Raw genomic sequence first — 26,729 nt, forward strand, 5'->3', positions numbered from 1 at the left:
TCTCTACCAGATCTTATGGACCTTTTTAGTCCACACACTTCCACGTGTCCGTCTTCAGGTAATCATATTTAGCACCTCACAGGTCACTCTGAGCACAGGAGTTATTTTCTCTTTTTCACTCGTCTCTGTAGGAGAGCATGCACACAGATGCGCTGAAAAAAGTCACACAATGTGCGTGCTGCAGTTTTGCAAGGACACAGCACTAGAACGGGGCACACAGTGATTATGAAACACAACTCTCTGGACTCTTCAAAGATGATGGCAGGTTCCCTATAATGCTCCCTGCCCCCTCACATAGAACCCTGTATCTGGCCATGATTAATTCCTAATTAATTCTTCAGGTTATTATGGTTGTGTGGAAACTGTATCTAATAAAGTGCAAGTTTTTGTTTTTATGTCATATTTTTATGTGCAAAAAATACATTTTACACTAAATAATCGCTCTGTTATCTTTTTTTAGCAGATTTTTTTTTATTTATTACATTTTTTTTCAATCATTTTGTTTACCAATTTATTTTAAATGTATTATGTTTTAGCGTAATCCTAATATTCAAGTTACAATATTGATTTATTCCAGGACAAACGTAAGAAACTGCTGTGACTTGAGAAAACTTATTTTCTCATTTTAGAACCATACTTTAATAGTATTCAAGAACACAGGGGTCCAGAGAGAATACAACAACCAAACACATTGTAAGGACAGAATGGTTTTGTTAATAACCGCAAAACAACAGATGTTCCTCATTGCAATGCACCACACTCCAAGCACAACATTACACTCCTCTCTCTTCACTTAAGAATGTGGATGCTAATAAATCATCAGTGGGAGTGTAGGTGAATACAGATACATTGAAGAAAATTTTTATTATTAACACACAACAGCCTTTTCAGTACTGCTACATCTGCACAAGGTATTAAAGAGTCCAATACAATAGCAAAGCTGTGGCAGCATGTAATGATGCAAAAAATAGCTTCTTGATTAAAGGAGCATATTTTATTGTTTCACAGTTTGAAAAGAGGCGACGTTTCGACCTACAAACAAGGTCTTTTTCAAGCCAACAAACTAGTGAAAACACGGTTCAGACTCCATTCCGTATCAGACTCCATGTTACGGAACATGGAGTCTGAACCGTGTTTTCACTAGTTTATTGGCTTGAAAAAGACCTTGTTTGTAGGTCGAAACGTCGCCTCTTTTCAAACTGTGAAACAATAAAATATGCTCCTTTAATCAAGAAGCTATTTTTTGCATCATTACACGCTGCCACAGCTTTGCTATTGTATTGGAATCGTGGAAGGGGCTTAGGTCCATAGCCCCGTTGCTGGCTTTGCATGAATATTTTCGCTACAGAGAAGGAAACCTTTTGAATTTCTCTCTGTCCCCTCCCACCCCCAAGTTCTCTTTTCTGGTGGGGTCGAGTGAGTGCCGTGGTTCTTTTTTGCTAATTACAAGGTATTAAAGAGGACACAGAAATGATATAGCAAAAACCCACTATACTGCCATATTACAAATGTAATGACAATGCCAGTTATATACACACATATATATATATATATATATATATATATATATATTTATCCACACCCCCGTGACTCTGCTCTATTAAAGTCATTCCAAGTTATCAGTTGCAACCTGCCAACCATGCCATATGGTACAAAGTTTAACCTTGCACAATCAAGGGTACTAAGAAGTCCGTTTGATAGGTGTACGATCTCTCACTTCTGCTGTACTAAGCAGTAGGTCCCCTACCTTAGAATTCCAATTTCTCACCTGTTCAGTCAACCCACTGTCTCGTCTATGATGCCTGTGCCTCTAATTGGGTTCCTAATCTTTGCTGTCACAGACTGACTCTCTGGAACAGTTTCTCCACTTTGAAGCAAATAGCTTCCTGGGCCCAAATGGATTTTCTATTCCAGACAATCACACTTGAAACCTACGAGCTATCAGGAGGTGAAATCACCCTCTTTAGAACCTCCAAATCCAGGACAAGCCACAGGGATGTTGTAGGATCCAAAGACACTGACACAGGTTCTTCAGGAATTATAGCTTCTTTAATATCTATTGATATATATGTGCCCAGTGGAATCATTTCGTAAGACTGGACTCCAGACTAAAGATATACTCTCTTATACAATCCACACAAAGACATTCCTTCGTTATTTAAAAACAAATTGATTGGTTACATTTTCACTACAATATTACACAGGCACAGTAACTCTTTAACCCTATAACTGCTGTCACATCTCCTGCCCTAAAATAGGCATACAACACCCACCATCTTACTTGCATGTCTGCACTTCTATTTCGCTGTTCCTGTGAACGGGAGCTCCTCAGTCATAGGATACATTTGATCCTATGACTAATAATACACCTCCAAAATGGCTCATAACCCAACAATGTAAATCTGTTTTTGTCATTTTTTTGCAATGTGTTTAACGGACATTCTTTACTCTTCTATTTGTGAGCCAGGAGAGGAACTTGCTGGAGATTAAAAAAAACCTTCATTTATCAACAAAGGGAACACTGTTGTTGTTGTTAGCCTTTTAGTCGTTTATGACCCTCGGCAACCCTAAATGTGAGCTCCCTCCATGTTGCACTGCTTCTTTCAATTGTGTAATATCCATGCCAGTATCCGCTTTGACAGTATCAGCCATTGTGTCATTTGGCTACCAGGTCTTCTTTTGCCACTGATCTGTCCAAGTATTATAGATTTTTCTAGCGACTCTGCTCACATTACATGGCCAAAATACGTGATTCTGGTCACCTTGCCCTCCAGTGATATATCGGGTCTTATATGATTCTGGACTTCTCTGTTACTTTCGCCATCCAGGGCATATGCAGCAGCTTTCGCCAGCACCACAGTTCAAATCCGTCAGTCCTCCTTCTTTTAGCTTCACAGTCCAGCTTTCACATCCATACATGGCTATGGGGAAAGTGATTGTTTGCACTATCCTGTGTTTATTTGTTATGCCGATATCCCTACTTTTCCACATTTTGTCCATAGGTATTCATTAAAAAAGCCTTAGCTCCTACACATTCACCAAAAAATATTTGCCCATGCTTAACTACATTCCACAACTCTTAACTTCCGTAAACCCTTTATTACTGGGTGAGAAGGATGGTTCTGCCATGCATTCTCTACATTGTTAGAATTGTAGCGATTTTTATCCCAAATTCCTCCTTCATTAAACTGCAGACTATTTGATTTGGGGTGGCCCTCATGCTAGAATTAAACGTTCCACTTTAGTTCAGCCCTATGAAATGGGTGGTATGAAAGCCCCTGACATTAAATGTTATTTTCACAATTTGATTTTTAGCCCAATCAAACATTGGTGGACATCTTTTTCGATTGAGTCTTCCGTCTTAAGAGTCCCTCTGATTTCTCTTTTGGGGATTAAATCTCCCCTGTATCTTCTCACTCCTTACTAAGTTTCTGATCTCAGCCCATTCTGGCAAAATTATGTTTCCTCATCAGTATCCCTTGTTCTGATCTCAGTCCTTCTTCTACTATTTTTATATGCTCATAAGCCTACTTTTTTATTTTTCATTTTTTGCCTACTTCAGTATCTAAGGGTATTCCCATCTTTTGTGACAATTTTCCCCTAGCTTCTCAAAGCAAATATTTTCATATGCAATTATAGGAACAAGACTTTAAACATCAATTCCAACTGTAGAAATGGAGAATGGCTCTGTCTTTAATTAAAAAGTTTCACATGGAATTAGGCATTGTGAGTCCTCACAATAAATATTTGTTTTGATATCTAACTCCTCTAGACCCACTAAAAGTAACAATTCTATCCCTGAAACATGTTGAGGATGTGGACTCAAGGGTACCTACTTCCATATGTGGTGGTCCTGCCTTGTCATTGATTCTTTTTGGTATATGATTTTTAATTTTGCTTTTACTGGATCACGTCATTTTGTGGTCATCGACCCGGTGCCGACTCTTCGCTGTTTGTCTACAGATATACTCCCAGCTTTTTATTCAGTTATTATCTCCCATATCTTTGATGCATTTTGCCAGGCAATATCCAAAAAATAGAGATCTTCAGATGCACCTACTTTGAACGAAGTTATTAATTCCATTAAAGGGGTTGTCCCGCGCCGAAACGGTTTTTTTTTTTTTTCAACCCCCCCCCCCCATTCGGCGCGAGACAACCCAGATGCAGGGACGTACAGAAAGCTTACCGGAGCGCTTACCTTAATCCCCGCGCTCCGGTGACTTCTATACTTACCTGTGAAGATGGCCGCCGGAATCCTCTTCCTCTGTGGACCGCAGCTCTTCTGTGCGGTCCATTGCCGATTCCAGCCTCCTGATTGGCTGGAATCGGCACGTGACGGGGCGGAGCTACACGGAGCCTGCATTCTGCACGAGCGGCTCCATTGAAGAGAGCAGAAGACCAGGACTGCGCAAGCGCGGCTAATTTGGCCATCAGAGGGCGAAAATTAGTCGGCACCATGGAGACGAGGACGCCAGCAACGGAGCAGGTAAGTATAAAACTTTTTATAACTTCTGTATGGCTCATAATTAATGCACAATGTATATTACAAAGTGCATTATTATGGCCATACAGAAGTGTATAGACCCACTTGCTGCCGCGGGACAACCCCTTTAAGCTTATGTTTTATTTGGATAAACTATACTTTTATAGATACGATACTAAAACCTGCTCATTTTCCTCCTGGGCGCCTTGGGTGGAATATTTGGCTAAATACCCTCCATAGTTTGCTCATAATGTACGTATTACCACATTGTCTTACTTTCGGAGATGTGTGGCTTGCGCCGGGCCTGTATACCAGGGGAGAGAATATAGTTTGTTATTTTGCTTTGACTTGTTCAGTCTGATTCTTCCTTTTCTTTTTTTCCTGATCACATGCTGCGCAAAATCTACAGTGTATTAATTTCATGCAAATAACATATGCCTACCTGAACTTAACATATAAAATCTATTATAGATCTACATGAGCACATTCAGCATTATAGGCGCACACGGTCTATTAGAGTGTGCAGTATGCACTGATGGAGGCCAAGTACATAAATACAGTATCAGAAACAAGTTAATATAATAAAGGCAGCCCCAGAACTAAGCTCATAAGGCCGCCTACACACGACAGTTGGATTCCGCATGCGGGAGCCCACAGCGGAATCTGGCACTGACCGTAGCCGGCGTCCACGCGTACTTGTCTTTTATCTTCTTTATCTGTACTCCGAATGGTCGTGGCAAGCTGCGGTCAGACATGCGCAATACAGATTTGTTTTTAAAAATGTTTCTTTTTCCCACGCCATGCTAGACAATGTCACGGGTACCCCCAACCTATTCGCAATGTCAATTGCAGATGGGCGATGGGTTGAACAGCTTCCATTAACTTCATTGGAAGCCGTCCGTGAGGAGTCCACACTAAAATAGAACATGCTGCGATTTTTCCTCCGGTGCAGGAAGAAGGGCTTTCTCATAGCACATTTTGAACGGTACTTGCTGTGGATCCGTGGTGCAGATGCCGACCACGGATTCTGCAATGCAAATCCGTTCCTGTGCAGCCGGTCTAACAAAATACAGCACGAAAACAGAGGTCTTAAAAAATACAACACCAGGATTAAGCTCATAACATAAACACAGCATCAGGGACAAGTACATGATCTATTAGTATACCCAGGTCTTTTTCATGTGTGCTGCTGCTTAGCTCAATTCTTTCCATTCTGTATGTGCTTTATTCATTTTTCTTGCCCAGATTTAGGACTTTGCATTTCTCCTTGTTAAATACCATTCTATTAGTCACTGCCCACTATGCAGGCATTTCAAGATATTTTGGAATAGTCTTTTTCTCTCCCCTAGTGTTATCTATCCCTCCTAGCTTTGTGTCGTCTGCAAATTTGATTAGTTTCCCATCAATTTCCTCCTCCAGATCATTTATAAAAAAGTTGAACAACACTGGGCTCAGGACAGACCCTTGTGGTACCCCACTTGATACATTCTTCCACTTGGATGTGCAGCCATTTATGACCACTCTTTGAGTATGATCACTCAGCCAGCTGTGAATCCACCTAACAGTTCCCTTGTCAATCCCATATTTGGTCATTTTTTCAATAAGTATAGTATGAGATACTTTGTCCAATGCTTTACTAAGGTCAATAAAAACTATATCCACCGCATTTCCCTGATCAACCGAGTCGGTGATACTGTCATAGAAGGAAATTAGATTTATCTGGCATGATTTGTTTGTTATAAACCCATGCTAGTTCTGGTTAATTACTCAATTTTCATCTAAGTACTTGCATACATGCTGTTTAATAATTTGATCAAAGATCTTTCCCGGTAAAGAAGTCAGGCTCACAGGCCTGTAGTTTCCTGGATCCACATTCTTCCTTTTTTGAAGATAGGGACAACATTTGCCCTTTTCCAATCTTTTGGTACTTCTCCTGTTCTCTTGGAATTTTCAAAGATTATGGTGATTGGTTAAGCAATTACCTCCACTGCTTTCTTTAGTATCCTAGGATGTAATTCATCTGTACCTTGAGACTTGAATTCATTTAAGTTAGTTAAGTGTTCCCTCACCATCTCTTTGCTTACAGATAGTCTGCATTCTTTTATTCCCCCAATAGCACAGGGAAGATCAGTTGATGTTCCATCTACTTTCTGAGAGAAAATAGATACAAAATAGGAATTTAAAAGTCCGGCCTTCTCAACGTCATTCTTAACCAATTCACTATTTTCATCTTGTAAGCATCCAATAGCATCTTTGACTTTTCTTTTGCTTTTGACATACCCACAAATCCTTTTTTTATTGCTTTTGGCCTCTGTTGCAAGCCTCAATTCATATTAGCTTTAGCTTTTCTGACACTTGCCTTACAGTTTCTACAGACCGAATTATATTCCTCTTTAGATATTCCCCCCTCTTTCCATTTGATAAACATATTTGTTTTCGTTTTTAACATGCGTGCAAGTTCTGTGTTAATCCATCCTGGTCTCTTTAAATGCTTCCCATTTTTCCTTCTTTTAGGGATTGTTAACGATTGTGCTTTGAGAATCTCATTTCACAATATTTCACAATCTTCTTGGACATTTCTGTCCTTAAGAACAGCCAGACATTGGATTCTTTCTACCCTCTTTCTGAGTCTATTAAAATCTGCCTTTCTGAAATCCAGCCTTGAGGTTTGACTTTTCTCAGGTCTTCCTCCCCTTTTTATCCAAAATTCAAGGATAGCAGGTCCAGCCACCCTTACTTCCTCAACCATTTCCTCCATGTTGGTAAGAATTCGGTCCAAGATAGCAGATCCCCTTTTTTTTCTCCTTGACCTTTTGGAAAATAAATTTATCAGCAAGAGCAGATAAGAATTTGTTGGATCCATTACTTTTACCTGAGAGAGATTCCCAACAAATGTCTGGGTAGTTAAAATCTCCCATGATCACTATGTCATGCTTTTTTGAGAGCTCTGCCATCTAATGTAGAAAGAGTTCATGCGGAGTATAGTAAATGCCTACAATGGTGTCCTTTCTGTTGTTCTCTTTTTGTATTCTTACCCAAACAGTTTCTACAGAACTCCCATGCTCTGAAGCTTGAATCTCTGTGGAGATTAATGTTTTCCTAACATACAACGCAATTCCTCCTCCCCTTTTTTTTGGCCTGTTTCTTGTAAATAAGTTGTATCCTTCAAGCCTTGTATTCCAATCATGTGCATCATTCCACCACGTTTCCGTGATGCCTATGACATCATATTTCTCTTCCTGTGTTAGGAGCTCCAATTCTCCTTGTTTGTTTCCCATGCTCTGTGCATTTGTGTAAAAACATTTTAGTTTGTGATCGGTGTCTCTTGCTCCTCTACTTGTCTTCTGAATTTTTTGTCTTTGTTCTTTCTTTCCACTTCTAATAGTGAGTTTCTCAAATGTATTAATTAGCTGTATATTTTTACCTGACCTTTCATTTCGCTTCCCATATTGTTCTAGTTTAAAGCTCTCCTAATGAGTGGGCAAGGCGCCCACCAAATATATGCTTATCTGTTTTTGTAAGGTGCAACCCGTCTCTAGCAAGCAGTCCATCATATAGGTAATTCACTCCATGGCTTAGGAATCCAAGTCTTTGCTGATGGCACCATCGACGTAGCCAGTTTTTGACCTCTAGAATCCTGTTCCATCTTCTTATTCCATGGCCATCCACTGGGAGGATGGATGAGAAGACCACCTGTGCTCTTAGTTCCTTCACCTTCTTTCCAATGTTCCTCCTGATTGGCTCAGTGTGCAGGCTAACTGGTATTGATGCATCTATACCACCACTTCACTTGTGCATGTCTGTGTCCCCCATTGCTGTTTTGCAGCAGAAAAGGGGATGACTACTCAGAAGGAGAGTCTCAGCGCCAGGAAGATGCAGCAGTAGACCAGTGCAGGAGTCAGGACCTTAAAAAAAAATGCCTGGTGCAAATCCCCCTCCTCCTCCCTTCATGTAACTTTACTTCTACATTTACAAGTGGAACAATCAGCCAGTTCAGGACTTGCTGTGGTGACCCGGAGGGTCCACTCAGGACACGAGGCCCACGTGGAGGAGCTGGGAGGGTAAAGCTGTCACGGGTCACGGCGGCACTCACCAGTCTCCTTCTCGGAGGGCTACATGTGACCTTGGCCTAAGTACCACTGGGTCTCTTCTGGACACCCCTAGGATAGGGATGGCCAATAAACATTTAACAGGGTCTGTCATGGGTGATGCCACTATTCCTTTTCCACAGACTGAGTCCACACACTGTTAACTTTTTAGTACCTCAGTCACTGGGAACGGTCAGGGCCTTGGAGAACTTTACTGTAATAGCTGGAACACTTTACAAAGATACACTGATACACCGATGCAGGCAACACAGAGGAAGAAGATCCGTGAGGAACTCAGGATGATGATGGTCCTACAATCCTTAGGATTTGTACAGAACCACTCCTGGAAGGGGGATTATTCAGGATGACACAAACCTGACAGTCCTAGTTATCTGTCCAGGACAGCTCCTGGAAAAAGGGAAGGGGTCGACTCTTCACAGATATTCCCTGGACACAGTACCTCTGCATGATGATCCGGGTCTTAGGTTACTCTCTCTCTCTCTTTCACTTCACTCTTCAATGTTCCCTGGCATAGAACCTCTCAAGAAATCACTCCTCTTCTTCCATTCTCTTCACCACATGAGGGTTGACGGTACCCCCATGTGGCTGTCACTCTCATTCAGGAAGATAATGGACTCTTGGACTCTAATGGACGCACTCCTCACTGCTGACTGTTTGTCCTCCTTTTCTGAATCTCCAACTTCATCTACCAACCCCAGTCACTCATACATATAAACTCAAGCATACTACGTGACATGAAATAGATACTTTCATAGGCATATCCCAGCTTCAGGCAGACATTAACTTTTTACTCGCTGCAGCTGCGCAAAACACATGACAAATGACTAGACAAATTCTACACAGTGCATCTACATAAGACATTACATGCATGACACTTATGGAGGGGCCAGGAATATATGTTCTGGGCCACTAAACTTGCTACTTTTTAACAGTTTATCAGGTCATATTTGGCACCCTCTCCCCCTCCTTCTCAGTTGGTGGCGACACCTGAGGCCACCAACTGAGAAGGAGGGGGAGAGGCTGATCTCGCTTCATAACAGGAATAGTCACTGATTACTGATTACTTCAGAAGGGTCAGTGATTCAAGGATTAATCTGATTGCCAGATTTCTAGTTAGAAGGTAATTTTTTTCCCTAAAATGAGGAAAATTGGTTTCTACCTCATTGGGATTTTTTGCCTTCCTGTGAATCAACAGGTTGAACGGGATAGAGACATGTCTTTTTCAATCTTTACACACTATGTTATATCCCACATTACAGTTACCCATTGCACTGGTCAACAATGAAATTGTTACTGATTTAAAAAGGTCCTAATCTGCAGTATCTTGCTGTACTAAACACGAATGACCATGAAACTTTTTCATTGGCTCTTGTATAGTTCATTTTCTGTGTTTTACCATGTAAATTTATCCAGCCGGACTGTCTATGACTTGATTTTTTACAGGTATTAACCGTAGGCCTATTACTATTGCCATGCATTTTGTGATGTAAACAATTATTGCAGATTACAAAAAAAAATAAACCAATTTTGCATTTTGACTGTCATATTCGTGTTGAGCACATAAAAATTGATAAGAATTGACTAATTTTATTTCAGTAACATAACTTTTGTAAAAATGTGTTGACCAGTGTTATAAGGGCCTACTAAGCAGTTTCCCAAGAATTCCAGCTACAGCTAGTTCCTGTATTTTCAGCCACGGTTTAGTAAAGTTGGGATATATTATTTTATTCGTCCTTTGCATAGCTAGTGCCATAAGTAAAGAAGCCAGTATAGTTTGAAACGCATTGGAGTTATTTCATCTTGATATTTGTGAATCTGTTAATCTGCCTCAACAACTCTTAGAGTTTATATTTATATCTACATATCATGAGCTACATCAGGTGTTTGTACGCAGGCATAAAAACAATTGAAGGCTATTGTGTCTCTGAGGACTAGGGTTAGTTGATTTGGTGGCAGTTAAAGGAGTTTAGTCATTAAAACAAAACTGCCCCAACTGGGCCCTGCCTAAAATAACAAACTAGGGCATACTCATCTGTCCTGGGGCCCCGGGATGCAGCTGACAGCCAGCACTGGCATCGGCGATGACTTCCAGATATCTGGGCTGGTTGGAAGCATGTGACCGCTGCAACCAATCAGAGGCTGCAGTGGCACATCCCCAAGCTTCTGGCATCATTGCGGCCAGGATATGAGCGCTGATACCAGGAGTGTGGACGGTGATGCTGCGGCCTCTGATTGGCTGCAGTGGTCACATGCTTTCGCCTAACCCATCTACCTGGAAGTCACTGTTGATGCCAGTGTCAGCTGTTAGCTGCGTTCTGGGGCTCTATGAGAAGAGAGTATACCCTCATTTGTTATTTTAGGAAGAGCCCAGCTGGGGTACAGGGTTTTGTTTTAAAGTTACAGGCAAGTTATAGTATACTAATTTTAACTAATAGACAAGTTTCACACTCATGATGGTGAATAGGCTGAGCTTTGGAAGTGGCCAGCTGGATGGATGTTGTAGGGGCTGGCAAGGTGCTTACGCACAGGACTGAGGATCTTCAGTAGCGTCACTGATGCCCTTAACGTGTACTGACTCTGCTAGAATGTCCCGTTATTACTATCTGGCTGGGTTCTGTATGTCAGATAGTTGGGGATCTCACAGTATTCATGAACCCCAATAGTCTGTCACTTCACCTGCTCCTGTGATTGTTTTAGTACTGTGATTCAAATAAAGCTGCACCCAAAATAAAGTGTTTTCTGCATTTTTTTCAGAGTCTTTGGTTTACCATAATTGGGGTTGTTTTAAGATGGAGTGAGTGTTTATCCCATCTACAGAAGTCCTGAATATGTTAACTTGCTACAGTTATTCATTTACCTCCTATAATTAGGCATTTTGTATTGCACAGAGTCTGCAGAACTGAATCCTTCTAGCTATGAATCCTTGAGTAAGGAGGTGGCTGATCTTGTCACTCAGTGATTTTCAGATCATTCTTCTGTAATACCAGTCTGAAGCTCAGACATTCATTACTCTGCCAACAAGGAAAATGACAGCTGCCTTCATGAAACTGATTTAAGCAGCTCTTTATCTTCGGCTGCCAGTTCATAATAAATGTTGGATTTGGAAATGAAATGTAACTCTGTGGGAGTGACAGCCACTTCCTTGCTCCTAAAATGTCACTACATAGTTTTGCAGTGGTAATACCCACCTGTCGGTGTATTCATACAATTCCAGGAGGAAGAACAAACTAATGGTATAATGCACAGTTCTAACAAAAGGTGCACCATAAATATTTTTATAGGGAATGCAAGTATTTTTATGGCAAATCCACAGGATGCAATGATGACAGATGGAAGGACAAGCTCTAGGACCACCAACTTTTGTTTAAAATGAAAGTTCCCCTAATCTACTTTGGAATGAAGAGATTTCCATGTGTGTCATAAACTCTCTCCACTTTAGTGTATGGGATACATGCAAACAGACCCACCCCCTTTCATATATAAGACTATTATCGTATATCTTGTGAATATGCGGTAAATGTCTTTCATCTTTAACCTCTTAGTGACATTCGACTTATATGTATGTTAGAGGGTTGAAATGTTTTTATGGAGTGGGTACTATATTCATCAGGTGCTAGCTGTCTTTGATACTAATCCCAACTGGTAACCATTTAGATGTCACTGTCAGTAGTGGCAGTGGCATTTAAATGGCCTGACTGATGGAGGGGGCTCTGTTTCCAGAATGGCTCCTCACAACAATATCTCAGGGTGCTGTCTATTTTTGATCATGAAGGCTCCCATGGCTGCCATGTATTTTTGCCTATTAAGTACTGCTGTGACAGGACTTAATAGAATGCCTGCAAAAATATAATTGTATAAGTGATCAAATGATCGCTAGTTCAAGTCCCCTAAGGGGCCAAAAAGAGTTTTTTTAAAAACCTACTTCAACGCTACCACCTCCTGTCCCCAGCCAGGGAAAGAGCAGAGCTTGGCCATGGGTAGGAGAGAATGGGAGTGTGCCATGCGCATATACCAAATGTATCCGTTCTCTTGAATGAGAGTGATCTTTTGAAATACATTCAGACAGTATGGTTCAGTATTCCTTTATTCACACTGTACTGAGAATAGTAGTAAGCTGCACTACTACAGCAGACTCCGCAAAAAGCATATCTATTTGTTTAAGATGAGAGTCAATGGGCAACTGTATGCCTTAAGCAGTGTTTCTGAACTCCAGTCCTCAGGGACCCCAAACAGGTAATGTTTTCAGGATTTCCTCAGTATTGCGCAAGTGATGCAATTATTGCCAGTGCCTCAGACATTGCCACAGGTGCTCTTACTATAGGATATCCTGAAAATTTGACCTGTTGGGGGTCCCTGAGGACTGGAGTTCAGAAACACTGCCTTAAGCGAACCTTAGTAAGAGGGTGAGCAAATTATAACATGTAATGGCTGCAAACAATTACAAAGGAGCTATTAACAGCATTTCAGTATATATTGAGTTTTATACTATGCAAATGGGGTTCAGACTAAACTGCTATCAAACATATAGAAAACATGGAAGCTAAGAGCCATTTATCAGAGAACTGTACTGCCATGAATGATGATAGGGTTCACACAGCTGAGCAGAGGGGAATACTTAGATTTGACTAAAGTAAAGACTGAAATTACACTCCAAGGTCCTGTCCAACGCTTTTTGGTCACTTGATCTGACACTGAATCCTTAGTGATCAGCAGAATGAGTACGGATGTGGGGAATATCTAGTAACGTACAGGCATGACTAGTTATAGCACTAAGCAACTGTTTGAGTTTTAATACTCAATGTACTGTAAACTGCACATGGAAGGAAAAAAAACAGCCAATGTAAAGTGTGTAATTGTTGCCGGCCTTAGGTTAGATGGCATTCTGTGCAGTTTTGTTTTTTGTTTCCCCCGTCCCCATATCCATCATGACAGCACACATGAAGGTTGCCCTCTGCCAGGAAGACAGAGTTAAAAAGCCCCTCCCCCACCCACCTCCAATGACTTCAAATAAATACAATGGATCTAGATTTCATCATTTATTAACAGAAAAAGTCTAGATCACGGTACATCACATGAATCACTATTATTACAACAACAATAATATCATAAGGTTGCATAAGTAAAGGCGCTGTCATGATGGACTTGTGGAAATCAAATTAACGGTAAGACATAATTCTTACATTACACGTTGTCCAGTCATGAAAGCACAGATGAAGCAGTAGCAGATTACTCTCTTTAGGGGGGACTACAACCTGAAGAACTTCTTGTCCAAAATTTAGATCTGTATTGGAATGTTGTGTCTAGTCGGTAATATTTCAAGAAGGTATGAATGTTAGACCAGGCAGCTGCCTTGCTTGTTCCACTGAAGCTGCTGGACGTTCAGACCAAGAAGATGACAGTCCTCGTAGAATGAGCTCTAAAGCCGTCTGGAAGGGGGTATGTTCTGAGTCTTGTAAGCCTCTAGGATTGTTATTCTAATTCATCTAAAGATGGAGTCCTTTGAGGCCACCTTTCCTCTATTGTTATCCTTCCCAGGAGCTTTTATGGCCAGTAAGTAGGTAAGCACTGCTCGTCTTACATCTAATTTATGGAAGTATTCTTTTCAGTTTTAGGGTTGTGGCAAAATTAGGGTAGAATTATTTTCTGTTCCCTGTGGAACGTAGAAACAACCTTGGGAAGAAAGGAAGGATCGGGTTTGAGAATTATTTTATAATCTAACATTGAGAGATGGGGCTTCTTGCAGGAAAGGGATCTCGCTAATCCTTCTAGCAGATGCAATTGCTACCAAGAATATAACTTTCAGGGAGAGATTTTTTTATGGATAATGTCTCTATGGGTTCAAAGGGAGGACTATAGAGACTATTTAGAACAAAGTTGAGGTCTCAGGAAGGAACTTCTTTCCTAATAAAGGGCTGAAGCCAGATCTCCTGATCCATCCATTTTCTGCTAGGCAAAAAAGGCGCTAAGAGTGGAAACCTGTACTTTAAGGGTTTTCGAACTCAACCCTTTGTCTAGACCTGCTTGGAGAAAATCTAGCACCCTAAGCAGGTTAGGATCATTAGGCTGATCTGAGCCACACCAGGAACAAAATTTCTTCTACACTCTAGTGTATATGGTGGAAGCTATGGATTTATGGCTCTCAAAGAGTGTGGTTATTTCCTTTTAGAGGGACCCTGATTTAGGAGTCTTTCTTTTCAGCATACAGGCCATCAGTTTTAATATCTTGGATCCCTGGTGCTAGATTGGACCCTGAGTTAAAAGGTCCTGTCTCAGAGGTAGTGGTATAGGGTCTCGGATTCAGAGCGATTTTAATAGAGGGAACCAAGGTCTCTTTGTCTATGCTGGTGTAATCAATATTACTGTTGCACTACCCTCCTGTATATTCTGCAAGACTTGGAGAATAAGAGGCAGTCGGTATAAGGCATAGGTTAGGTTCATGTCCTACTCTTGTGAGAGGGTATGGAGACCTGTTGGGTTGGCTCTAGGATTTAACAAAAAAAAATCTTTGGCATTTGCTATTGTCTTTTGTCGCAAGCAGGTCTATTTGAGTTTGTCCCCATTGCAGCTAAAGACCTTGTGGTTTAGTGTCCACTCTCCAGGTCCAATTTCTGTTGGCTCAAGTAGTCCACTATTATATTCTGGGATCCTTTCAGATGGACAGCTCAGAGGGTTAACAGTTTTGTTTCTGCCCAAGAAAGATTCCTCCCATGTGGTTTTGTAGATGTGGATATCTGGGGTCCCCCTGGTTGCAAATAAACGACACTGCAGTTATGTTATCAAAGAAGATTTTGACACATCTACCCCTAAGTAACTCCTTTGCCTAAGAGAGTACTTCCCATATTGCTTTTAATTCTGTGAAATATGAGGATTGGGAACTAACATTAGATCCCCAGAAACCCTAAAATAACTGTCTGCTACTTGCACTCCCCAGCCTGACCAGCTTGTATCTGTAGTTACTGACACAAAGTAGAAAAGGGGCCACTGCAACCCCTCCTCTTAGAAGAGGACATCTGTTCACTTAATGGGATAGCCTGATTTTCCTTTTTATGGAGGATGGATCTCTATCCCATATTGACAAAATAAAATTCTGTAACGGTCGGGAATGGAACTAGCCCTGGGGACCATTCTGAAACATGATGTGTTCTGCCCCAAGATCCTCATAGCTTCTCTCAGTGACAAAATGCATATTGTTCGATTTAAGTGTCTATCCATGATCTCCAGAGTGTTAGCCATGACCAAGAAATAATCAAGGTTAGGGATTACCGTTATCCCCATCTCTTTGAGATAACCCATAATTTCCACTATCACCTTGGTACCCTGGGAGCGGTGGAAATTACAAAGGGTAAACAAACACATTGAAAGTGGGAGACCTCCTAACCCCAATTAACCGCAAATTTAAGATATTTCTGATATTTTGGTCTTGGGGATGTGATAGCATGCAACTTTAAGACCAATGGTACACAGGACATCATTTTTTATTTATTAATGGGATTGTGAATCTAATTGTCTTCATCTTAAATGTACAGTAGATGATATATTTGTTGAGCGCTTTGAAATTTATGATGGTTCTGAATGACCCATTGCTTTACTGACTACAAATAATGCAGAGTAATAGCCTAACCCCCGTTCATCTTTTGGCACTGGAAAAACTGCATGGTTGATAAATCTCTAATACCATCCTTTAATGTTTTTGTTTTTTTGTTTTTTTTTAAAGGGGGGGGCGGGATTTGAGAGGGTGTTATCTGGAACCTTCTGGGAGGAAGCACTGAAAATTCTAAGTTATATCCTGGGGATTTTGACAGGGGGTTCTAGTTTCCTATTTCCTCACTGGCCCCCAAGCCATTGCCTGGACTCTGGCTTTGGATTGAGGATGAAATTCCTACCCTTTCTGCTTTTAGGATAGCACCATCTTCCCGAATTACCTTTTTTCGCTGATTGTGTTTAATTTGTTTAACTTCTGGAAAGATCTTTTCTGTCTGCTGCTTTCTCTAGAATCTTGTCCAGTTCTGGACTGAACATATAGTCCCCTTGTTTTTAAAGATAGCATCTCTGGACCAAGAGTTTAGCCATAATGCTTGTCTTGCTCAGTTGCCTAATACAGCATTTTTTTGGCTCCAAAGCCAACAGTCTCAGCGGAAGCATCTGCTAGAAAGCCCAAGCTATCTTAAGTACTGGGAGGTATTCTATTATGTCCTCTCAAGGAGTTTTCTGCCTCAGATGGTTATCCAGCTGGGTAAGCCAGATATACATCAGGCATGCAACCAAGGTTGCTGCAACATTTCCTTCCAGGGTGTAGGAAATTGTCTCCCAGGATTTCCTTAGTAGAGCATTTATTTTCTTCTCCATAATATCTTTTAGTTGAGTTGAGTCCTGAAAGGGTAGGGAAGTCTTTTTCACCACTTTTGCTCCTTGCATGTCAATTTCTGGGATTTTTTCCCAAACTTTGACATCCTCAGGAGTCAAGAACAGGAGTCTAGCCTTAAACTCACATGAAATTGATAGTCTTTACTTTGCCTCACCCCATTTATTCATTAGCAATTGCCTTAGTTTGTCATTTACAGAAAACACGATTTTGCATCTATATCTTGGGTTCCGGAAAATTCCATCTTGAATGGACCTGGGCTGTTACATCTCACCCACCTTCATTGTATCGCTGAATGCTTTGACGAGCTCTTCTATATCGCTTGTTGCAAAGTAATATTTCTTCCTCTCGTCTATGATTAAAGGACATTATCTACTAGTTCCTCATCTGAGAATTCATGAACAGAGTCATCAGAATTGGAGCTAGTTATCTCCAAGACCCGAGGTCTCTTAGTGGGTTTAGAAAGACCTGGTTGATGAGCAGGAGATAAGTTGGCAATAGAGGCTTGCACTTCCTCCTTAACCATACTCCTAATATCATTTAGGAGGGTAGACTGGTATTCTTTAACTATTTTAGCGGTGCACTCTGCACATAACTGTTTTTTGTAACTGTCCTCCAATTCTTTTGCACATAAAGCACATTTTTTAGCCTTATTCCTGACCTCAGGCCTAGTCCTCTGAGATGTAAATGACAAGAAACTCTTGTATTGCCATATAACAATAATACACAATAACATGTTAGCCCAGGAGGACCACTCACAGTTTGCTGGGTTTCCACTAGGAGGTATTTTTCAAGATCACGTATCTCAACTAAAAACTGTAATAGGAAACCCCCTATCATCAACCATGTGCCATTGCCATTTATAATACTGGAGCCTTCTTTGGGCCCCTCAGGCCCCAGAGTTCTGGGGTTACAGTCACTTCTGTACCTCATCTAACTATGTTCATAAACATCAGTGGTATTTTAATACAACACCAATTCCAAAAAAGTTGGGATACTATGTAATGTAAATTAATGTTAAGAAAAAGCGAATGCAATGATTTGGAAATCTAATGTCATGTAACCATATTTTATTCACAATAGACCTTATATCACATATCATAAGGGGAAAAGGAGACATTTTTTCTTATTTAAAAAATTTTATGGGAGTAACATATCTCACAAAAATTGGGAAAGAGTTAATAAAAGGCTGGAAAAGAAAGTGGTGCTAATGAAAAACAGCTGGAGGGTAAATTTTCTGCTAAATTACATGACTGTGTATAAAAAGAGCATGTTAGAGAGGCAGAAGCAAAGATGGTCAGAGGTTCACCAATCTGAAAAACAGCCTCTAAAACTTGTGAAACCATTTTAGAAAAATGTTCAATGTAGGACTGTGAAGACTTTGAATATCCGATCATCTACAGTACAGAATTTCATCAAAAGATTCTGAGAATCTGGAGAAATTCATGTGCACAAAGGACAAGGCCGATGGTCTATATTGGATGCTGGAGATCTACTGGCCCTCAGGCATCACATCATTTTTTTAACATGCATGATTCTATAATGTAAATCACTGCATGGACTCAGGAATACTTCCAGAAATCATTGTCTGTGAACACAGTTCACGGTGCAATCCACAAATGGAAAGTAACGCTGTTTCATGTAAAGAAGAAACCTTCTATTAACACAAACTAGAAACACTGGCCTCTTCTCTGGGCCAAAGCTCATTTTAAATGGACTGAGAAAAACAGAAAACTGTTCTGTGATCAGATGAATCAAAATTTGAAATTCTTTTTGAACACCATGGATGTCGTGTCCTGCAGACTCAAGAGGAGAGGGACCATCCAATTTATTATCAGTGAACGGTCCTGCCTCTCTGATGGTATGGGGTGCTTTAGAGCCTATGGCATGGGCAGCTTACACATCTTGAGATACACTATCAATGCTGAGCAGTATATAGACGTTTTAGAATAATATATGCTTCAGCCAGACAACGTCTCTTTAAAGGGGTTGTCTCGAGGAAGCAGTGAAATTTTTTTTTTTGCCCAGTCCCCCTAATTAAGCATACATTAGTAAGCCCCCCTGTAAATGACTTTTCTAGCTGGTTTCTACTTACAGTTCCAGCGTTTCAGCAACTTATAAAAAGTTTTCCCAAGATGGCCGCCGGCTCTTTTCCCTTCGCTTGCTGTAGCCGGACGTGCGCGCTCCCGAGACGCTACCAGCTGTGTCTCCCTGACAACCAGACGCCCCGCAGCCGCCGACCGGACCCCGGGATTGAACGCGGCCGACCAGTCACCCACCGCCAGGCAGCAGGTAACCGGCGCTAGCCCCCGGCTTCCCCGCACTAGCCCCGGCTTCCCCGCGCTAGCCCCGGCTTCCCCGCGCTAGCCCCGGCTTCCCCACGCTAGCCCCGGCTCCCCAGCGGTAGGCCCCGGCTCCCCAGCGGTAGGCTCCGGGGCCACAGCGGCAGTCAGTCATGCGTCACCCCCGTCAGTCCGTCACCCATCACTTACCTGGGTGGCTGGGTTGGGCTGGGCTGGGCTGGGCGACTCGGCTGGGCTTCTCAGCTGGGCTGCTGGGCTGGGCTTCTCGGCTGGGCGGCTCCAGTTTCTGCACCTTCCTCTAACAGAGGATGGTAGCAGAATGGCCGCTCCAGCACGCTCCCGAGAAGATACAGCTCGTCTGCGCGTCTAAAAAAGCAAGCCGCCAGCGAATTTAGACGGAACCATGGAGACGAGGACGCCAGCAACGGAGCAGGTAAGTGAATAACTTCTGTATGGCTCATATTTAATGCACGATGTATATTACAAAGTGCATTAATATGGCCATACAGAAGTGTATAACCCCACTTGATTTCACGAGACAACCCCTTTAAGTATAGGCCTCGCATATTTCAGCAAGACGATGCTAAACAACATACTGCATCCATCACAACAGCATGGCTTCACAGAAGAAAAGTTTGGGTGCTCAACTGGCCGCCTGCAATCCAGACATTTCACCAATAGAAAAAAAATTGTGCATTATGAAACAAAAAATCTGGCAAAGAAGACCCAGAACTGTTGAGCAGTTATTATCCAAAATCAGAAAAGAATAGGACTAAATTTCTCTGCCAAAACAAAGCAATTGGTCTCTTCACTTCTCAGAAGAGGGGATTCTACACAATAGTAGACATGGCCCTGCACCAACGTTTTTGAGATGTGTTGCTGCCATCAATTTCTAAATTAGGTTTTTTTTTATGGAAACATGTCTCCATTTCCCCTTCTGATCTGTTCGGTGTTCTATTGTGAATAAAATATCATTATATAAAATTTTGAAATCATTGCATTCTTTTTTTCTTTACATTAATTTACATTTTACACAGCGTCCCAACTTTTTTGGAGTTGGGGTTGTATTAGGGAGACAAAATTATAAATGCAAATACATAAAAATATAAGCTCTACTATAAATGTACTGTAAAAAGCTCAGTCCATGGGATAGGGAGTGGGAGCCATGCCGCCAGGAGAACACCATACGACTGTTGCAGCCTCTGATTGGTTGCAGCCGTTGGGTGTCAGTTATTAAAAAACAAAGACCGAAAGGACTGCAAGAGTTGCAGTGTTGGGTCGCCAGGGGTGAAGACGGGTGGGTACTGCTGCGTTTATTATTTTAACACATTGGCAGCTATTGTTAAAAAATCGTCCCACATCCAGACAACTCCTTTAAATGGTCCACCAGAGGGAGAGGGCTCTCTCTGTCTCAGAAACATATACAATAACACTGCAAGGTGCTTTGGGGGTCATGCTGAACAAAAGAGAGAGGTGAACCAACCCCGTTGTGGTGTTTCTTGTTTGGCCAGGGACAGATGTTCCTGATTTATTTGTGATGAAATTGCATGTGGGAAGGTGCTGCCAGCCAGTCTAAGGGTGGGTTCACACGAGCGTGTTTTTGTGCATACATATGCACGCAAAAAAACACGCTTCTATTTGCAACAATCTATTCCCTATGGTGTTTGCACATGTCCGTACTTTGCAGGTGCGTGCCTGCAAATATAGGACATGCGTGCACCATAGGGAATGCATGCATTGTTTTCAATGGAGCCGCGGCTGCTGCAGGTGGTTCCATTAAAAAACAATGGTCTGACGGCACCCCTGCATTCTTTTTCAGGGAAGGGCTTTACATATAAGCTCCTCCCTGAAGATAAGAAATTTTAGTGCAGGGGACAGCAGGACAAGACGCGGCTGTGCCCAGGCAGCTGAAGGGAGGTGAGTGTCTATTTTTCTTTGTTTTTCAAACCACTTTTATTTATTTATCTATCAGCAGCCGGGGATTTAAATATATTTAAAGCCCTTCCCTGAAATCAATTGTCGGCAGTTGAATCCTCTACCGCAGCTGACATGTGTGACAGCTGCGGTAGAGAAATGAAGAATTCCTCTGCTGCATCTGTCACAGATGTGGCTGATGTAGCAGCAGGGAATTCTTTCAACTAGCAGGAATGAAGGAAACATCTGCCGCATGTGTCAGATGTGTTCTTCATCCTTGCGAGGGACACAGCAGCGGCGTACAGGTAAGTATATATATATATTTTTATTTTTTTTACACTAAAATTTTTCTTTTTCAGGGAAGAGCTTATATGTAAAGCTCTTCCCTGAAAAACAGTTCAGTGGTGCCGGCAGACCATTCTCTCCAATAGAGCAGCCGCCAGCAGCAGGGGCTCCATTGAAGAGAATGCCTGCATATTTTTTTTTCTACACTAAAATGTTTTTTTTTTAATGGAAGGGCTTATATGTAAAGCCCTTCCCTGAAAAAGAATGCAGGGGTGCTGTCAGAACATTGTTTTCAATGGAGCCGCCAGCAGCATCCGCGGCTCCATTGACAACAAGCACGCAGCTGTGTTCAAGCATGTTTTTGCTCGTACCTAGGTGCGCACGTATGTACGCACCTAAGTACACACAAAAACACGCTCGTGTGAACTCACCCTAAAGGCTCAGTCAGACGGGCGTTTTTTCACGCGATTTGCGCATTCGCATGCGTCCAGCGATTTTATAAAACCATTGCTTTGCAATGGTATCGGACACATGAGCGCTTTTTATGCGATCGTCCGATAAATTGTAGAACAGAAATCACAGATCGCACCTATCTGCGATCTGCGATTCCTGTTCTCTTCTCTATATGCGCTCAATGGGGCCGGCGACAGCAGCGCCGACCCCATTGAGAACATATAGTAGACAAATCATTCTCCTCTGCCACAGCTGTAACAGCTGTGGCAGAGAAGAATGATGTTTGCCCATTGAATTCAATGGAGCCGGCTGTATTGCAATGGGCTGCCGGCGAGCGCGGGATGAATTTTCAGGAAGGGCTTAAAACTATAAGCCCTTCCCTGCAATTCATCCAGAAATGTGTAAAAACAGCGCAGGGACCAATCAGAGGCAGCTCTCACTCACACCCATTCATGAATGGGTGTGAGTGAGAGCTGCCTCTGATTGGTCAGGCTGTGACCAATCAGAGGCAGTTCATTCAGCAGGCGGGGATTTTAAATCCCCGGCTGCTGAATACTACAGAGAGCAGTTCAGGGGAACTGCCGCCGGCCGCAGCTGAACTCCCTCTGCCGGGACCAGGTGAGTATATATTTTTTTTTTATTTTTACACATTTCTGGATGAATTTCAGGGAAGGGCTTATATATTTAAGCCCTTCCCGAAAATTAATCTTGAGATCGCCCGCAGCGCATTGCTTTCAATGGAGCCGGCTGTATTGCCGGCTCCATTGAATTCAATGCGCTGGACAGCGCTGCACTGCTCCGGCCCGTTTCTATTGAAACGCGGCTAGGAGCAGTTTTTTCGGGCGATTCTTCGGCCCCGGTCACGCGATTTGCGGATGCGCATCCGTCATGCGATCCGCAAATCGAGGGGAAAAAATGCCCGTGTGACTAAGGCCTAAACCTGTATATATCAGGTCATGAAACGTATGGGAAATTGCTAAAAATCTGGCACAAGGTGCAACTCTCTGAAAAGAAATAGCAGTAAAAGCATAAATAGTATTTTTATTGGCCAAAAGTTTGGAACCAGCAGAAAAACACGTTTTGAAACACAGCCTGTTCTTCAGTTAGGCCGCCTGCACACGGGCGGAAATCCTGCGGTGGGATTTCCCACGGGATTTCCGCCGCTCAAAGCCTGCATAGGAGTGCATTACAATACGCACTCCTATGCAGACGGCCGCGGTTAGGCCGCGCGAAATCTCGCGCGGCAAACAAACCGCGGCATGTCCTATTTTTGTGCGGGGCTCGCAGAGCCTCGCACAGAAATGTCACTCACGCAGCCGCCGGCTCCGGTCTGCGCATGCGCCGGCTGCCCAGCAGCCGGCACATGAAAGAGCCAGGGCCGCCGGGCGCGGGTGAGTATGCGCTCGTCTCTGCAGGCGATCGGGTCGGGTCCCGGGGCGAGAATTCTCGCCGCCGGATCCGACCCGCTTGTCTGCAGGTGGCCTTAAGCTGGGATAATACATTGTGGTGGACAATGCAACAAAAATAGTAGAGCAAAACAGAAAAATAATTCAAAACAAACAAGAAACAAAAAAAAATGGAAAAAAAAATCAAATTCAAATATTATAAACATATAAATAAAAGCATAAAATGTGAGAGGGGGAGCAAAAAACACTAGGAATAAACAATAAATGTGTTACATAAATGTAAATAATATAAATTGATCAATTGACTGTTTAAAAACAGACAAAAACTCTATAGTCACAATAATTAAGGTGGAGGGGCATATACAAAAGTCCAGGTTATATGGGAGTTAAAATTCATATATCATTAACATAAACCTATTATAGGCGATAAAAGAGATTAAAAATGCTAATTCGGTATTTCATAATAAATATAGATATAAATAGACTATCCAATGTAAAAAATATATACATGAAAAATAAAATCATGTTGGAGGTGTCACTAAAAAAACTCATATATAAAATAAAATATTAGCCAACCAGGGTGATACAAGTCGGTACATGAACAATGCTGCTAAACTACAGTGTCTAAAAACTATCAAAAAGGTGTCTATTATGTATTATTTTAAGCACACGTAGTAGTAGTATACTTAATTTCCTATCTAAATGGAACAGAGGGTATATGGACTTCAGGAGTGCAACACCACAGACAAATTGACTCACTAATAAGCTACTGTTTGGGTTCTTAGTTGCGCCTATTAGCTGATATGCTGAACCACCTAAAAAGGGCAATATAAAGAGTACTTAAATTGGGTATATGCAATATATAAATATACATATACACGACTCCCACATACATATTCATGCATATATGCACGTATGCACATATGTTCACATACATGTTTATTGGCTGAGTATTGGAGTTTCCATTGAAGCCAGTGATGCTATGTAGTTGGAATCAACAGCACAAATTGTAATGGACTCAATATCTGTGTAAAATGGGGAAAAAAACAATTTGGTGATAGTAAAGGAGTTGGTTCTAAGTAGTGAATGACAGGTGGGGCAAAAAAACATATGTGTCTGCAAATTATGTTATATAAATAGGTTAATATATGTGCATTCCACAAATCACCTATGTGCATACATATAAACATTATAGGACTGTATATATGAGGCTGCTGATGACAGAGGCAATATGAGGTGGAGCTAATGTGGGACTGGTGTTAACGGATGAAGAAGTTACCTGTTGGTTCGGGTATCATGGCTGCCTGGGGCCTTAAGAAGGCCCCCAGGGCCCTCATGTATTTGCATTCCTGCCTATTAAGCTAATGCAGTGGCCTCTATGGGACTAAAAAAAGTAAAAAACAAGTTAAAGTTTTACTTAACTATTACAAAAAATAAAAATATTAAGTTTAAAAAAAACATTCCCATTTTTAATATAAGAAAACAAAACAAAAAAACATTATTGGTATTACTGCATTCATATAAGAAAGATCTATTAAAATTATCATTATCACCAGCTGCTGTCTTTTCTTTTGTGCTTCTGCCCCCTCTCATACTCACCCTATCACCTACACCATTGGAATGACTACAGGAAAGTGGCACACAGTAGTGGTCAAAAAGCCTTTACTTATACCCATAAACTGCTTATGTCTTACCCATCTGATCTACTCAAAATGTACCCTCTGGTCTCCGAGGAATGCTGGTGTTGCCATAGGCTCCACATATGGTGGTTCTGACCATGGATACACTCTCTATAGAAAAAAAATATTTTCTGTTTATTCACATATCACCAGCAAGACACTTCTCGTAACTCTGCAGATTGTCCTAATGTCTATGGTTCTTTCTGCTCAGTCAAGAAAGGGCTTCTGACTCATTTTCTCACTGCTATAAGGGCCAATATACCTAGACAGGGTCCTCTGATAAGGCCACTTCACTTGGGGAATGGTTTGCAGAGTTGGACTTCCATTGTAGAATGGAAGAACTAGTTACTACAAATGAGCCTGAAGGGGATGAATACTATTGGACCTAGCAAGATTGAATCTCTTTTAAAGACTACCCTGAGTTTCCTCATATATATTTAATATTTGAACAGGTACACGGTTTTGCTAGTTCATGTTCTTGCTAATATAGAGTCTCTGGAGGACCGTGTTGACTGTTTGCACCCCCCCCCCCCCCCTTCCTTTCCTTACTCCTTTCCCTCCCCCCTTTTCCTTTTTTCCCCTTTCCTTCTTGTTACCCAGCTTTTCCTTTATTGATTTCTTCTGCTCATATTCCTATCCCTATTGTGATTGGAGACCTTTCCCATTTCGTGATATCTATGACTAGTTGACAGCTACCATCATCTTCCCTAGTTTTGCATGGCAGCATACTTAGTATTTCTATTTTCTCCATATTTGATTATCTTGCACAAATGGATTTGTACTCTGCTATCATGATTCTATGTAACACTGCTTTGACTTGATGGAGACCCTTCAACCTTGTGTGGCTGTTTGTGCATTATTTTCTTGTTCTGTCATTTACATTGTATAAAATAAATAAACATGATTACGAAAAAATGCATTATTTACTGTGTCCTGCATGGTGAGCGCTATCCCAAAAAATACACCATGCCCGAACTACGCTATTTTGGTCACCCTGTCTCCTATAATAAATGTAATTAAAAGCAATCAAAGTTGTATGTAATAATAGAAACTACAACTAATCCAACAAAAACACAAGCTTTCACACAGCCCCATCAATATAAAAATAAAAAAGTTATAGGAGTCAGAAGATGGCAACAGAAAGAAATTTTTCGTTCTTTAAAAGATGTAATTTAAAGTAGCACAACAGAAAAACTATATGAATTTGGTATTGCCGTAATTGTACTGACCCACAAAATAAAGCTAAGGCTGGCTACACACGGGCGTGACGGGCTCCGCCACGGAATATTCCATGGCGAAGCCCGTCACGGCGCCCCCCCAGAGACCCCATATTTACCAGCGGATCCGGTGTTCTGGGTCCCGCATGATGCTTCAGTGTGACGTGCCGCAGCGTCATGTGACACACCGGCCACGTCACAAGACATGCCACAAGCGTCACATGATGCGGCCGCCGTGTCATATGACGCGCCGGCCGCGTCATATGATGCGGTGGCGGTGGGTGGAGAGGCGATTTCACGCTATCTTCCGCTGTGCTACAGCGGAAGATAGCGTGAGTGGACGGCTTCCATTGACTGCAATGGAAGCCGGCCGCGCGTACACCCGCGGCAAATAGAGCATGCCGCGGGTGAGGATGGGAGATTTCACGGTGCGGAATTCCGCGATGGAATTCCGCACCATGAGCATTGAGCTATTAGGTTCAATAGAACCTAATAGCTGCGGGCAGCGCGGCGGATTT

The 26,729-nt window shown here is 41.9% G+C and overlaps 1 protein-coding gene across 7 annotated transcripts in view; it reads left to right on the forward strand.

Moving 5' to 3' along the window:
- LOC136625842 (dual specificity phosphatase 29-like) overlaps positions 1 to 26,729 on the forward strand; it is a 68,682-nt gene that overhangs the window by 23,463 nt on the left and 18,490 nt on the right. Inside the window, exon 1 of one of the 7 annotated variants that reach the window (XM_066600381.1) lies at positions 13,929 to 14,028. The exons of 5 other annotated variants lie outside the window; for them this stretch is intronic. In XM_066600381.1, the coding sequence (XP_066456478.1) occupies positions 14,002 to 14,028 (27 nt within the window). In that variant the 5' untranslated portion in view covers positions 13,929 to 14,001. Of the gene's footprint in view, positions 1 to 13,928; positions 14,029 to 14,049; positions 14,151 to 26,729 lie in introns of those variants that run through there. One more of the 7 variants, XM_066600386.1, reaches the window with a different exon arrangement.

The sequence above is a fragment of the Eleutherodactylus coqui genome, chromosome 4 (genome assembly GCF_035609145.1).
Source record: "Eleutherodactylus coqui strain aEleCoq1 chromosome 4, aEleCoq1.hap1, whole genome shotgun sequence".
In the NCBI taxonomy this organism is placed as follows: Eukaryota; Metazoa; Chordata; class Amphibia; order Anura; family Eleutherodactylidae; genus Eleutherodactylus; species Eleutherodactylus coqui.